The sequence below is a fragment of the Pelophylax lessonae genome (genome assembly GCF_965119305.1).
Source record: "Pelophylax lessonae genome assembly, chromosome: 3".
Lineage (NCBI taxonomy): Eukaryota > Metazoa > Chordata > Amphibia > Anura > Ranidae > Pelophylax > Pelophylax lessonae.
The window spans coordinates 307,730,158-307,745,963 of NC_138770.1; the positions used below are offsets into that span (position 1 = coordinate 307,730,158).

Genomic DNA, 15,806 nt, shown 5'->3' on the forward strand with positions numbered 1-15,806 from the left:
TCTACACAACATTTTCCTACTTACACATTTTATTCCAGCATTTCAACAGTTACGCTAAAGAGAGATAAACACAGTGCACACTACCTAAGAAAGTGCTGTTTTCCTAAATGTGGTCTCAGCTGTCTATGTTTTTCAGAATATGCTCTTCTCTACTGTCAGGTGTTATGAATGATATTGTGTAACCCCATGACATTGTTTTAACTACTCCGGAGGATCTCTCTGGATTCATGTGATTTTTTGTATGTTTCATGTAATAAACTTTATATTTTTTTAAGAAATTTTTCCTTTTTTCTCCTTCTCTGTATTTCCCCATACTTTTTTAAAATGTATACCTTTTTCTTCCTATTGCCCTTAAAAGTCCCTTTCAGAGGGTTTTTCTTGTTGTATGTATTGATTTTGGGATGTGGGCACACTAATCTCTAATTGGCTCCAGTTTAAGGCAATTCCAAAATGTAGCTGAAATGCCCCACCAATACAAACTAGTAGCATCAGTTATTTATTTTATATTATGGAATATCATGCCGTTAATAGTTATTCTGATAACTTACTTGTGTAGTCTGTTGTAATATTGGGAGCTCCCTTTACATTACCACCATCAACAAGAGCAGAGACCAGGAAGGTATAATAATTTCCAGGTGTCAAGCCCGTAATTGTGTCAGAGGTTGTAGTCACATTCCTATCAAAAGATGGATCTTCTGGGATCTGGATATTATATGAACTGACATTTCCATCTGGTTTCTCCCAGCTCAGAGCTATAGAAGTGGTGGTGATATTCTGTGTTTTCAGCTTCCTTACAACCTCAGGTTCTACAAATTACACAAGTATTAGTTGTAGTCTCCAACAACGTTTTCACATTTGTTTGTCATTTCACAATCTGTTTGACTCTGTATTCAATAAGGTGATCAACTTTTGTGAGTTTTCACATTTGTCATCTCACAATTTGTTTGAGATTGCACTCAAGCAGGTGATCAATTTTATAGTACCTATCTGTCTTAAGACTACTTATACTATATGTTCATGGTCGAATTGTCTAGCAGAGGAGATCATATCAAAATGTTATTCAGTAAAAAAAAAAAGTGAGGATTTCTTTCATGGAGTTATAAATGCATATAATAGTGTGACACTGCTTGATTTACTAAAGGATTTGAGAATCTTCACACAATAAATTTTGTGAATATTCACTTCAATTTTTTTTAAAATATATATATTTATCTACACTTTGTTGGATAATTAAAGTAAATATATGCATGATTTATTTTGTGAAGATTCCTAACTCTTTAAGTTGCAAATTCTTATTGTTCTACACAACATTTTCCTACTTACACATTTTATTCCAGCATTTCAACAGTTACGCTAAAGAGAGACAAACACAATGCACACTACCTAAGAAAGTGCTGTTTTCCAAAATGTGGTCTCAGCTGTCTTTGTTTTTCAGAATATGCTCTTCTCTACTGTCAGGTGTTATGAATGATATTGTGTAACCCCATGACATTGTTTTAACTACTCCGGAGGATCTCTTTGGATTCATGTGATTTTTTGTATGTTTCATGTCATAAACTTTATATTTTTTTAAGAAATTTTTCCTTTTTTCTCTTTCACTGTTTTTCCCCATACTGTTTTTTAAAATGTATACTTTTTTCTTCCTATTGCCCTTAAAAGTCCCATCCAGAGGCTTTTTCTTGTCGTATGTATTGATTTTGGGATGTGGGCACATTAATCTCTAATTGGCTCTAATTTAAGGCAATTCCAAAATGTAGCTGAAATGCCCCACCAATACAAACTAGTAGCATCAGTTATTTATTTTTTATTATGGAATATCATGCCATTAATAGTTATTCTGATAACTTACTTGTGTAGTCCGTTGTAATATTGGGAGCTCCCTTTACATTACCACCATCAACAAGAGCAGAGACCAGGAAGGTATAATAATTTCCAGGTGTCAAGCCCGTAATTGTGTCAGAGGTTGTAGTCACATTCCTATCAAAAGCTGGATCTTCTGGGATCTGGATATTATATGAACTGACATTTCCATCTGGTTTCTCCCAGCTCAGAGATATAGAAGTGGTGGTGATATTCTGTGTTTTCAGGTTCCTTACAACCTCAGGTTCTACAAATTACACAAGTATTAGTTGTAGTCTCCAACAACGTTTTCACATTCGTTTGTCATTTCACAATCTGTTTGACTCTGTATTCAATAAGGTGATCAACTTTTGTGAGTTTTCACATTTGTCATCTCACAATTTGTTTGAGATTACACTCAAGCAGGTGATAAATTTTATAGTACCTATCTGTCTTAAGGCTACCTATACTATATGTTCATGGTCGAATTGTGTAGCAGAGGAGATCATATCAAAATGTTATTCAGTAAAAAAAAGTGAGGATTTTTTTCATGGAGTTATACATGCATATAATAGTGTGACACTGCTTGATTTACTAAAGGATTTGAGAATCTTCACACAATAAATTTTGTGAATATTCTCTTCATTTTTTTTTTAATAGATATATTGATCTACACTTTGTTGGATAATTAAAGTAAATATTTGCATGATTTATTTTGTGAAGATTCTTAACTCTTTAAGTTTCAAATTTTTATTGTTCTACACAACATTTGCCTACTTACACATTTTATTCCAGTATTTCAGCAGTTACGCTAAAGAGAGACAAACACAGTGCACACTACCTAACAAAGTGCTGTTTTCCAAAATGTGGTCTCAGCTGGGTCTCAGCTGTGTATGTTTTTCAGAATATGCTCTTCTCCACTGTCAGGTGTTATGAATGATATTGTGTAACCCCATGACATTGTTTTAACTACTCCGGAGGTTCTCTTTGGATTCATGTGATTTGTTTTATACTTCATGTAATAAACTTTATATTTTTTTGAGAAATGTTTCCTTTTTACTCTTTGTCTGTATTTCCCCTTACTTTTTTAAAATTTATACTTTTGTCTACCTATTGCCCTTAAAAGTCCCATCCAGAGGGTTTTTCTTGTTGTATGTATTGATTTTGGGATGTGGGCACACTATTCTCTAATTGGCTCTAGTTTAAGGCAATTCCAAAATGTAGCTGAAATGCCCCACCAATACAAACTAGTAGCATCAGTTATTTATTTTTTATTATGGAATATCATGCCGTTAATAGTTATTCTGATAACTTACTTGTGTAGTCAGTTGTAGTATTGGGAGCTCCCTTTACATTACCACCATCAACAAGAGCAGAGACCAGGAAGGTATAATAATTTCCAGGTGTCAAGCCCGTAATTGTGTCAGAGGTTGTAGTCACATTCCTATCAAAAGCTGGATCTTCTGGGATCTGGATATTATATGAACTGACATTTCCATCTGGTTTCTCCCAGCTCAGAGATATAGAAGTGGTGGTGATATTCTGTGTTTTCAGGTTCTTTACAACCTCAGGTTCTACAAATTACACAAGTATTAGTTGTAGTCTCCAGCAACGTTTTCACATTCGTTTGTCATTTCACAATCTGTTTGACTCTGTATTCAATAAGGTGATCAACTTTTGTAAGTTTTCACATTTGTCATCTCACAATTTGTGTGAGATTGCACTCAAGCAGGTGATCAATTTTATAGTACCTATCTGTCTTAAGACTACCTATACTATATGTTCATGGTCGAATTGTCTAGCAGAGGAGATCATATCAAAATGTTATTCAGTAAAAAAAAAAAAGTGAGGATTTCTTTCATGGAGTTATAAATGCATATAATAGTGTGACTGCTTGATTTACTAAAGGATTTGAGAATCTTCACACAATAAATTTTGTGAATATTCACTTCAATTTTTTTTAAATATATATATTTATCTACACTTTGTTGGATAATTAAAGTAAATATTTGAATGATTTATTTTGTGAAGATTACTAACTCTTTAAGTTGCAAATTCTTATTGTTCTACACAACATTTTCCTACTTACACATTTTATTCCAGCATTTCAACAGTTACGCTAAAGAGAGATAAACACAGTGCACACTACCTAAGAAAGTGCTGTTTTCCTAAATGTGGTCTCTGCTGTATATGTTTTTCAGAATATGCTCTTCTCTACTGTCAGGTGTTATGAATGATATTGTGTAACCCCATGACATTGTTTTAACTACTCCGGAGGATCTCTCTGGATTCATGTGATTTTTTGTATGTTTCATGTAATAAACTTTATATTTTTTTAAGAAATTTTTCCTTTTTTCTCCTTCTCTGTATTTCCCCATACTTTTTTAAAATGTATACCTTTTTCTTCCTATTGCCCTTAAAAGTCCCTTTCAGAGGGTTTTTCTTGTTGTATGTATTGATTTTGGGATGTGGGCACACTAATCTCTAATTGGCTCCAGTTTAAGGCAATTCCAAAATGTAGCTGAAATGCCCCACCAATACAAACTAGTAGCATCAGTTATTTATTTTATATTATGGAATATCATGCCGTTAATAGTTATTCTGATAACTTACTTGTGTAGTCCGTTGTAATATTGGGAGCTCCCTTTACATTACCACCATCAACAAGAGCAGAGACCAGGAAGGTATAATAATTTCCAGGAGTCAAGCCCGTAATTGTGTCAGAGGTTGTAGTCACATTCCTATCAAAAGCTGGATCTTCAGGGATCTGGATATTATATGAACTGACATTTCCATCTGGTTTTTCCCAGCTCAGAGATATAGAAGTGGTGGTGATATTCTGTGTTTTTAGGTTCTTTACAACCTCAGGTTCTACAAATTACACAAGTATTAGTTGTAGTCTCCAGCAGCGTTTTCACATTCGTTTGTCATTTCACAATCTGTTTGACTCTGTATTCAATAAGGTGATCAACTTTTGTGAGTTTTCACATTTGTCATCTCACAATTTGTTTGAGATTACACTCAAGCAGGTGATAAATTTTATAGTACCTATCTGTCTTAAGGCTACCTATACTATATGTTCATGGTCGAATTGTGTAGCAGAGGAGATCATATCAAAATGTTATTCAGTAAAAAAAAGTGAGGATTTTTTTCATGGAGTTATACATGCATATAATAGTGTGACACTGCTTGATTTACTAAAGGATTTGAGAATCTTCACACAATAAATTGTGTGAATATTCTCTTCATTTTTTTTTTTTTAATAGATATATTGATCTACACTTTGTTGGATAATTAAAGTAAATATTTGCATGATTTATTTTGTGAAGATTCTTAACTCTTTAAGTTTCAAATTTTTATTGTTCTACACAACATTTGCCTACTTACACATTTTATTCCAGTATTTCAGCAGTTACGCTAAAGAGAGACAAACACAGTGCACACTACCTAACAAAGTGCTGTTTTCCAAAAGTTCGGGTCCCATTGATTTCAATGGGGTTCTGGAATCCGAACCGAACTTTCCTGAAATTCGGGTGTTCTGGTCGAACCGAACTTTTCAAAAGTTCGATCATCCTTAGTTGTATGTATTCATTTTGGGATGTGGGAATACTAATCTCTAACTGGCTCCAGTTTAAGGCAATTCCAAAATGTAGCTGAAATGCCCCACCAATACAAACTAGTAGCATCAGTTATTTAATTTTTATTATGGAATATCATGCCGTTAATAGTTATTCTGATAACTTACTTGTGTAGTCAGTTGTAGTATTGGGAGCTCCCTTTACATTACCAGCATCAACAAGAGCAGAGACCAGGAAGGTATAATAATTTCCAGGTGTCAAGCCCGTAATTGTGTCAGAGGTTGTAGTCACATTCCTATCAAAAGCTGGATCTTCTGGGATCTGGATATTATATGAACTGACATTTCCATCTGGTTTCTCCCAGCTCAGAGATATAGAAGTGGTGGTGATATTCTGTGTTTTCAGGTTCTTTACAACCTCAGGTTCTACAAATTACACAAGTATTAGTTGTAGTCTCCAGCAACGTTTTCACATTCGTTTGTCATTTCACAATCTGTTTGACTCTGTATTCAATAAGGTGATCAACTTTTGTGAGTTTTCACATTTGTCATCTCACAATTTGTGTGAGATTGCACTCAAGCAGGTGATCAATTTTATAGTACCTATCTGTCTTAAGACTACCTATACTATATGTTCATGGTCGAATTGTCTAGCAGAGGAGATCATATCAAAATGTTATTCAGTAAAAAAAAAAAAAGTGAGGATTTCTTTCATGGAGTTATAAATGCATATAATAGTGTGACTGCTTGATTTACTAAAGGATTTGAGAATCTTCACACAATAAATTTTGTGAATATTCACTTCAATTTTTTTTAAATATATAGATATTTATCTACACTTTGTTGGATAATTAAAGTAAATATTTGAATGATTTATTTTGTGAAGATTACTAACTCTTTAAGTTGCAAATTCTTATTGTTCTACACAACATTTTCCTACTTACACATTTTATTCCAGCATTTCAACAGTTACGCTAAAGAGAGATAAACACAGTGCACACTACCTAAGAAAGTGCTGTTTTCCTAAATGGGGTCTCTGCTGTCTATGTTTTTCAGAATATGCTCTTCTCTACTGTCAGGTGTTATGAATGATATTGTGTAACCCCATGACATTGTTTTAGCTACTCCGGAGGATCTCTCTGGATTCATGTGATTTTTTGTATGTTTCATGTAATAAACTTTATATTTTTTTAAGAAATTTTTCCTTTTTTCTCCTTCTCTGTATTTCCCCATACTTTTTTAAAATGTATACCTTTTTCTTCCTATTGCCCTTAAAAGTCCCTTTCAGAGGGTTTTTCTTGTCGTATGTATTGATTTTGGGATGTGGGCACACTAATCTCTAATTGGCTCCAGTTTAAGGCAATTCCAAAATATAGCTGAAATGCCCCACCAATACAAACTAGTAGCATCAGTTATTTATTTTATATTATGGAATATCATGCCGTTAATAGTTATTCTGATAACTTACTTGTGTAGTCCGTTGTAATATTGGGAGCTCCCTTTACATTACCACCATCAACAAGAGCAGAGACCAGGAAGGTATAATAATTTCCAGGAGTGAAGCCCGTAATTGTGTCAGAGGTTGTAGTCACATTCCTATCAAAAGCTGGATCTTCAGGGATCTGGATATTATATGAACTGACATTTCCATCTGGTTTTTCCCAGCTCAGAGATATAGAAGTGGTGGTGATATTCTGTGTTTTTAGGTTCTTTACAACCTCAGGTTCTACAAATTACACAAGTATTAGTTGTAGTCTCCAGCAGCGTTTTCACATTCGTTTGTCATTTCACAATCTGTTTGACTCTGTATTCAATAAGGTGATCAACTTTTGTGAGTTTTCACATTTGTCATCTCACAATTTGTTTGAGATTACACTCAAGCAGGTGATAAATTTTATAGTGCCTATCTGTCTTAAGACTACCTATACTATATGTTCATGGTCGAATTGTCTAGCAGAGGAGATCATATCAAAATGTTATTCAGTAAAAAAAAGTGAGGATTTTTTTCATGGAGTTATACATGCATATAATAGTGTGACACTGCTTGATTTACTAAAGGATTTGAGAATCTTCACACAATAAATTTTGTGAATATTCACTTCAATTTTTTTTTTAAATATATATATTTATCTACACTTTGTTGGATAATTAAAGTAAATATTTGAATGATTTATTTTGTGAAGATTACTAACTCTTTAAGTTGCAAATTCTTATTGTTCTACACAACATTTGCCTACTTACACATTTTATTCCAGTATTTCAGCAGTTATGCTAAAGAGAGACAAACACAGTGCACACTACCTAACAAAGTGCTGTTTTCCAAAATGTGGTCTCAGCTGGGTCTCAGCTGTCTATGTTTTTCACAATATGCTCTTCTCCACTGTCAGGTGTTATGAATGATATTGTGTAACCCCATGACATTGTTTTAACTACTCCGGAGGTTCTCTCTGGATTCATGTGATTTTTTTATGTTTCATGTAATAAACTTTATATTTTTTTGAGAAATTTTTCCTTTTTTCTCTTTCTCTGTATTTCCCCATACTTTTTTAAAATGTATACTTTTGTCTACCTATTCCCCTTAAAAGTCCCATCCAGAGGGTTTTTCTTGTTGTATGTATTGATTTTGGGATGTGGGCACACTAATCTCTAATTGGCTCCAGTTTAAGGCAATTCCAAAATGTAGCTGAAATGCCCCACCAATACAAACTAGTAGCATCAGTTATTTATTTTATATTATGGAATATCATGCCGTTAATAGTTATTCTGATAACTTACTCGTGTAATCAGTTGTAGTATTGGGAGCTCCCTTTACATTACCACCATCAACAAGAGCAGAGACCAGGAAGGTATAATAATTTCCAGGTGTCAAGCCCGTAATTGTGTCAGAGGTTGTAGTCACATTCCTATCAAAAGCTGGATCTTCCGAGATCTGGATGTTATATGAACTGACATTTCCATCTGGTTTCTCCCAGCTCAGAGATATAGAAGTGGTGGTGATATTCTGTGTTTTCAGGTTCTTTACAACCTCAGGTTCTACAAATTACAAAAGTGTTAGTTGTAGTCTCCAGCAGCGTTTTCACATTCGTTTGTCATTTCACAATCTGTTTGACTCTGTATTCAATCAGGTGATCAACTTTTGTGAGTTTTCACATTTGTCATCTCACAATTTGTTTGAGATTGTACTCAAGCAGGTGATAGATTTTATAGTACCTATCGGTCTTAAGACTACCTATACTATATGTTCATGTTCAAATTGTCTAGCAGAGGAGATCATATCAAAATGTTATTCAGTAAAAAAAAGTGAGGATTTTTTTTTCATGGAGTTATAAATGCATATAATAGTGTGACACTGCTTGATTTACTAAAGGATTTGAGAATCTTCACACAATAAATTTTGTGAATATTCACTTCAATTTTTTTTTAATATATACAGTATAGTTATCTACACTTTGTTGGATAATTAAAGTAACTGTTTGCATGATTTATTTTGTGAAGATTCTTAACTCTTTAAGTTGTAAATTCTTATTGTTCTACACAACATTTTCCTACTTACACATTTTATTCCAGCATTTCAACAGTTACGCTAAACAGAGACAAACACAGTGCACACTGCCTAAGAAAATGTGATCTCAGCTGGGTCTTAGCTGTCTATGTTTTTCAGAATATGCTCTTCTCCACTGTCAGGTGTTATGAATAGTGTTGAGCGAACACGGACTGTATTATTCGTGTTCGTACCGAATAATTGGATTTTTGTTACCCGAACACGGACCCGAAAACTTTACTGTATGTTTGGGTTTAAAATCCGTGTTTGGTCATTTTATTTCCGGGTTTGTATGTAATGGCGCGCTTTTAATGGTGGGCTTTCAACAGCCAATCAACAAGCGTTTAACTGGTGTGCCTTAAGCCATCCCAGCCATGCCTACTAATGTATTAGTAGCTGTGATTGGCCATCTGAAGCATGTGACCATGTCTTTATAAGTTCGAGAGCCCCAGCGCGCTGCTTCATTCTGCTGTAGTTTAGGGAGAGAGCACACATCATACGTGCTGGCTGCTGATTAGGGACAGACAGTGAAAAATTGTATTGTGTCTGAAAAGAATGCAGGGACAGGTCGGAGTGCTGCAGACAGGGAGAGTTATTAGAGCATTTTAGGGCGAGGCTGGAGAATAGGCAGGGTCAGTGTTCTACAGCGATTTTGCTGTGTGTGGGTTGTGCAGTGCCAGTGAACGATGTTATTGAGAATATTAGGGCGAGGCTGGAGAATAGGCCGGGTCAGTGTTCTACATCGATTTTGCTGTGTGGGGGGTGGTACAGTGAACACAATCTTTTTGCCCTCAGTTAAGCCCGCTGAGGAGGAGGAGGAGGAGGGAGAAAAAAATCTATTCTTGTCAGTCAGTTGTGTGCAGCGTTTTTGCTTCAGTGCTGACTGTGATAAGACACTGCTGTGTTCACATGTGCTATTATTGAGTGATTTTAAATTTTATACACTTTTTTCTATTCCACTATTCAATATACACCCTTTTGGTTTAAAAAAAAATTAAATTGTGACATAGTCTGTACTAAGCTATTTAAAAATTACAATACTTAATGGGGAATTTTCGTTTTTTTTCCCCTTCATAGCCTGCAGCAGAGCTGATCGACATGAGACACTGCTGTGTTCACATGTGCTATTGAAAAATCACCAATTTTATATCATATTTTCTATTCCGCTATTCAATCTACACCCTTGGGGGTAAAAAGAATTAAATTGCGGGATAGTCTGTATCGGTACGTGTGAGATACACCTTTCCAATTTTTGGGGCGCATCTTATACCGCCGAGGATTGCAGGGTGCTTCAGTTTGCCTCCTGCCTGTTCCGAACTCCTCCTACTCCTCATCCTGCCTTTAGGGTACAAAAAATAGTAATCGGGGCCTAGTCTGGGTCTGTGCGTGTGAGATAGATACACCTTTTGATATCATATTTTCTATTCTGCTATTCAATCTACACCCTTGGGGTAAAAAGAATTAAATTGCGGGATAGTCTGTATCGGTACGTGTGAGGTACACCTTTCCAATTTTTGGGGCGCATCTTATACCGCCGAGGATTGCAGGGTGCTTCAGTTTGCCTCCTGCCTGTTCCGAACTCCTCCTACTCCTTATCCTGCCTTTAGGGTACAAAAAATAGTAATCAGGGCCTAGTCTGGGTCTGTACGTGTGAGATAGATACACCTTTTGATATCATATTTTCTATTCCGCTATTCAATCTACACCCTTGGGGTAAAAAGAATTAAATTGCGGGATAGTCTGTATCGGTACGTGTGAGATACACCTTTCCAATTTTTGGGGCGCATCTTATACCGCCGAGGATTGCAGGGTGCTTCAGTTTGCCTCCTGCCTGTTCCGAACTCCTCCTACTCCTCATCCTGCCTTTAGGGTACAAAAAATAGTAATCAGGGCCTAGTCTGGGTCTGTATGTGTGAGATAGATACACCTTTTGATATCATATTTTCTATTCCGCTATTCAGTCTACACCCTTGGGGTAAAAAGAATTAAATTGCGGCATAGTCTGTATCGGTACGTGTGAGATACACCTTTCCAATTTTTGGGGCTCATCTTACACCGCCGAGGATTGCAGGGTGTTTCAGTTTGCCTCCTGCCTGTTCTGAACTCCTCCTACTCCTCATCCTGCCTTTGGGGTACAAAAAATAGTAATCGGGGCCTAGTCTGTGTTTGTACGTGTGAGATAGATACACCTTTTGATATCATATTTTCTATTCCGCTATTCAATCTACACCCTTGGGGTGAAAAGAATTAAATTGCGGCATAGTCTGTATCGGTACGTGTGAGATATACCTTTTCAATTTTTGGGGCTCATCTTACACCGCCGAGGATTGCAGGGTGTTTCAGTTTGCCTCATGCCTGTTCCGAACTCCTCCTACTCCTCATCCTGCCTTTGGGGTACAAAAAATAGTAATCGGGGCCTAGTCTGGGTCTGTACGTGTGAGATAGATACACCTTTTGATATCATATTTTCTATTCCGCTATTCAATCTACACCCTTTGGGGTAAAAAGAATCAAATTGCGGCATAGTCTGTATCGGTACGTGTGAGATACACCTTTCCAATTTTTGGGGCTCATCTTACACCGCTGAGGATTGCAGGGTGTTTCAGTTTGCCTCCTGCCTGTTCCGAACTCCTCCTACTCCTCATCCTCATCCTGCCTTTAGGGTACAAAAAATTGTAATCGGGGCCTAGTCTGTGTTTGTACGTGTGAGATACACCGTTTTATAAAATTTTTTCTATTCCGCTATTCAATCTACACCCTTTGGGGTAAAAAGAATTAAATTGTGGCATAGTCTGTATCGGTACGTGTGAGATACACCTTCCAATCTTTTGGGGCGCATCTTCCACCGCCGAGGATTGCAGGGTGCTTCAGTTTGCCTCCTCTTCCGACCTCCTCCTACTCCTCATCCTCATCCTCATCCTGCCTTTAGGGTACAAAAAATTGTAATCGGGCCTAGTCTGTGTTTGTACGTCTGAGATGCACCGTTTTATAAAAAATTTTCTATTCCGCTATTCAATATACACCCTGTTTGAGTGTAAAAAATTAAATTACGGCATAGTCTGTATCGGTATATGTGAGATACACCTTTTTAAATTTGTTTGGCGCATCTCCTTCCACCGCCGAGGATTGCAGGGCGCTTCAGTTTGCCTCCTGTTCCGAACTCCTCCTACTCCTCTTCCTCATCCTCATCCTGCCTTTAGGGTACAAAAAATTGTAATCGGGGCCTAGTCTGTGTTTGTACGTGTGAGATACACCGTTTTATCAAATTTTTCCTATTCCGCTATTCAATATACACCCTTTTGGAATGTAAAAAATTAAATTACGGCATAGTCTGTATCGGTACGTGTGAGATACACTTTTTAAATTTGTTTGGCGCATCTCCTTCCACCGCCAAGGATTGCAGGGCGCTTCGGTTTGCCTCCTGTTCCAAACTCCTCCTACTCCTCTTCCTCATCCTCCCTTTAGGGTACAAAAAATTGTAATCGGGGCCTAGTCTGTGTTTGTACGTGTGAGATACACCATTTTATATCCTTTTTTCTATTCCGCTATTCAATATACACCCTTTTGGGGTGAAAAAAATTAAATTTGCGTCATACTTTGCATATTTGACTGTGAGATACACCCGTTGTATTTGTATACTGTTTTTCTATTCCGCTATTTAATAAACACCCTTTTGGGGTAAAAAAAATTAAATTGCGGTACAGTTTGCATATTTGAATGTGAAATACACCCGTGCGATACTGTTGTTGTTTTGTTCCGCTATTCAATAAACACCTTTCTAGGGCAAGATCTTAAATTACAGAAATATGAGGAGACCGTCAAATAGGGGCCGTGGCCTGGGTCGTGGTGCTGCTGGTAGAGCTCCTGTTGCAAGGAGAGGACGTGGTCGTTCTGTGCCAGCTACACGCACAAGTGAAACACCTTCCTCAAGTGTGAGTAGGCGACAGAACCTGCAGCAGTATTTGGTAGGGCATCATGCGCCTCTAGAAGTGATGAGGCCAGAAGAAGTACAGGCGATACTAGATTGGGGTGCTGACAGTGCCTCCAGTTCCTTCACATTGTCTCCCACCCAGTCTACTGCAGAAAGGTCAGAGTTGGCACCTGCAGCCAATGTCCAACCGTCTTTCACCTTACCCCCTTGCAAATCAGGCAAGCAGTCTGAGCCCCAAGTAATGCAGCAGTCTCTTCTTCTTTTTGATGACTCTGTCAGCAGGGTTTCCCAGGGCCATCCACCTAGCCCTGCCCCAGAAGTGGAAGAGATTGAGTGCAGCGATGCCCAACCACTTATTTCTCAAGATGAGTACATGGAAGGACCATCGCAGCACGTCTCCGATGATGACGAAACACAGGTGCCAACTGCTGCGGCACTCAGAATTGTGGAGACTGACAAGGAGGGCAGGGGTGAAGACTGGGTGGAAGATGATGTGGATGACGATGAGGTCCTCGACCCCACATGGAATGAAGGTCATGCAGGTGACCTGAGTAGTTTGGAGGAAGAGGCGGTGGTCGCACAGAGCCACCAGCACAGCAGAAGAGGGAGCAGAGTGCAGAAGCGGAGCGGCCATGCCCTAGACACTATACCTGCTACTGCCCAACGCAGCAAGGGACCGAGCGCACCAAAGCCAGCTCAAAGAAGTTCTCTAGCGTGGAAGTTCTTCAGAAAATGTGCTGATGACAGGACACGAGTGGTTTGCACCCTTTGCAATCAGAGCCTGAGGCGAGGCATAAACCTTCTCAACCTGAGCACAACCTGCATGATCAGGCATCTAAGTGCAAAGCACGAGCTGCAGTGGAGTAGACACCTTCAAAACCAAGAAAGGTCTCTGGCTCCTCCTGCTTCCTCTTCTGCTGCAGACTCGGCCTCTCCATCCACCTCTGTAGTGATACCGGCACCTGCCATCTCGCAAACAGACGAACGGTCAGCAACACCACCACCTGGGTCACCAACCATCTCCACAACGTCCCGTGGAAACGTTCAGCTTTCCATCTCCCAAACACTTCAGAGGAAGAGGAAGTACCCCTCTACCCACCCGCGATCCCTGGCCCTGAATGCCAGCATTTCAAAATTCTTGGCCTTTGAAATGCTGTCATTCCGTCTGGTGGAGACGCACAGTTTTAAAAGCCTTATGTCGGTGGCTGTCCCACAGTACGTCGTGCCCAGCCGCCACTACTTTTCCAGGCAAGCCATCCCTTCCCTGCACAACCAAGTGGGGGAAAAAATCAGGTGTGCACTGCGCAACGCCATCTGTGCCAAGGTCCACTTAACTACCGATACGTGGACCAGTAAGCACGGTCAGGGGCGTTATATCTCCCTAACGGCACACTGGGTAAATGCAGTGGCGGATGGGCCTGAGGCGGATAGCAATTTGGCGCATGTCCTTCCACCACCGATGATTGCAGGGCGCTTCAGTTTGCCTCCTGTTCCTAACTCCTCCTACTCCGCTTCCTCATCCTCTACCGGCTCCTCATCCGGTCAGCGTAACACCTTCACCACCAACTTCAGCACAGCCAGGGGTAAACGACAGCAGGCAGTTTTAAAACTTGCCTGTTTGGGGGAAAAACCACACACCGCGCAGGAGTTGTGGAGGAGCATGGAACTGCAGACAAATGAGTGGTTGCTGCCAGCGAGCCTCAAGCCCGGCCTGGTGGTGTGCGATAACGGGCGAAATCTCATAGCAGCTCTGGGCCTAGCCGGTTTGACGCACATCCCTTGCCTGGCGCATGTGCTGAATTTGGTGGTGCAGAGGTTCCTTAAAAGTTACCCCGATATGTCAGAGCTGCTGCAGAAAGTGCGGGCCGTCTGTGTGCACTTTCGGCGTTCTCACCCTGCTGCTGCTCGCCTGTCAGCGCTGCAGCGTAACTTCGGCCTTCCCACTCACCGCCTCATATGTGACGTGCCCACAAGGTGGAACTCCACCTTGCACATGCTGGAAAGACTGTGTGAGAAGCAGCAGGCCATAGTGGAGTTTCAGCTGCAGCATGCACGCGTGAGTCGCTCTGCGGAACAGCACCACTTCACCACCAATAACTGGGCCTCCATGCGAGACCTGTGTGCCTTGTTGCGCTGTTTTGAGTACTCCACCAACATGGCCAGTGCCGATGATGCCGTTGTCAGCTTAACTATCCCACTTCTATGCCTCCTTCAAAAAACGATTCGGGCAATGATGGAAGAGGATGTGGCACAGGATGAGGAGGAGGAGGAGGATGGGGATGAAGAGGTAACATTTCCAAGGCTTTCAGGGCAGTCATTCGCCCTGAAAGTGGCTCCGAGGGTGGGTTCCTGCACCCACAAACGCCAGGGACACAATTGTCCAGCAGGGGCACAGTTCTGGAGGATGAGGAGGAGGAGATGGAGGAGGAGATGGAACCATGTTCACAGCAGGGTGGCACCCAGGCCAGCTCATGGCCATCACTGGTGCGTGGCTGGGGGGATACAGAGGACACAGACGATACACCTCCCACAGAGGACAGCCTTTCGTTGCCTCTGGGCAGCCTGGCACACATGATCGATTACATGCTGCAGTGTCTCCACAACGACCGCCGAGTTGCCTACATTCTAACTTGTGCTGATTACTGGGGGGCCACGCTGCTGGATCCCCATTACAAGGACAATGTACCGTCCTTAATTCACTCACTGGAGCGCGATCACAAGATGCGCGAGTACAAGTGCACGCTGGTAGACCCGATGCTGCTGGCATTCCCACCTGACAACGGGGCCATAGTGGAAGCACAAGGCCAAGGCAGAGGAGGAGGAGGAAGAGGTCGCCAACGCAACCAGGGCACCGCCAGCACCTCAGAAGGCAGGGTTAGCATGGCCGAAATGTGGAAAAGCTTTTTCAGCACGCCACA

General features: G+C 39.9%; 1 protein-coding gene across 1 annotated transcript in view; it reads right to left on the reverse strand.

Annotated features, from left to right (window-relative positions):
- The window catches only part of LOC309550515 (titin-like), a gene marked incomplete at its 5' end in the record, with an annotated part of 297,613 nt that overhangs the window by 241,586 nt on the left and 40,221 nt on the right, over positions 1 to 15,806 (reverse strand). The window contains 7 exons of the mRNA XM_082250877.1: positions 549 to 806; positions 1,850 to 2,107; positions 3,156 to 3,413; positions 4,453 to 4,710; positions 5,585 to 5,842; positions 6,885 to 7,142; positions 8,192 to 8,449. Coding sequence (XP_082107003.1) covers positions 549 to 806; positions 1,850 to 2,107; positions 3,156 to 3,413; positions 4,453 to 4,710; positions 5,585 to 5,842; positions 6,885 to 7,142; positions 8,192 to 8,449 — 1,806 coding nt within the window. The remainder of the gene's footprint in view (positions 1 to 548; positions 807 to 1,849; positions 2,108 to 3,155; positions 3,414 to 4,452; positions 4,711 to 5,584; positions 5,843 to 6,884; positions 7,143 to 8,191; positions 8,450 to 15,806) is intronic.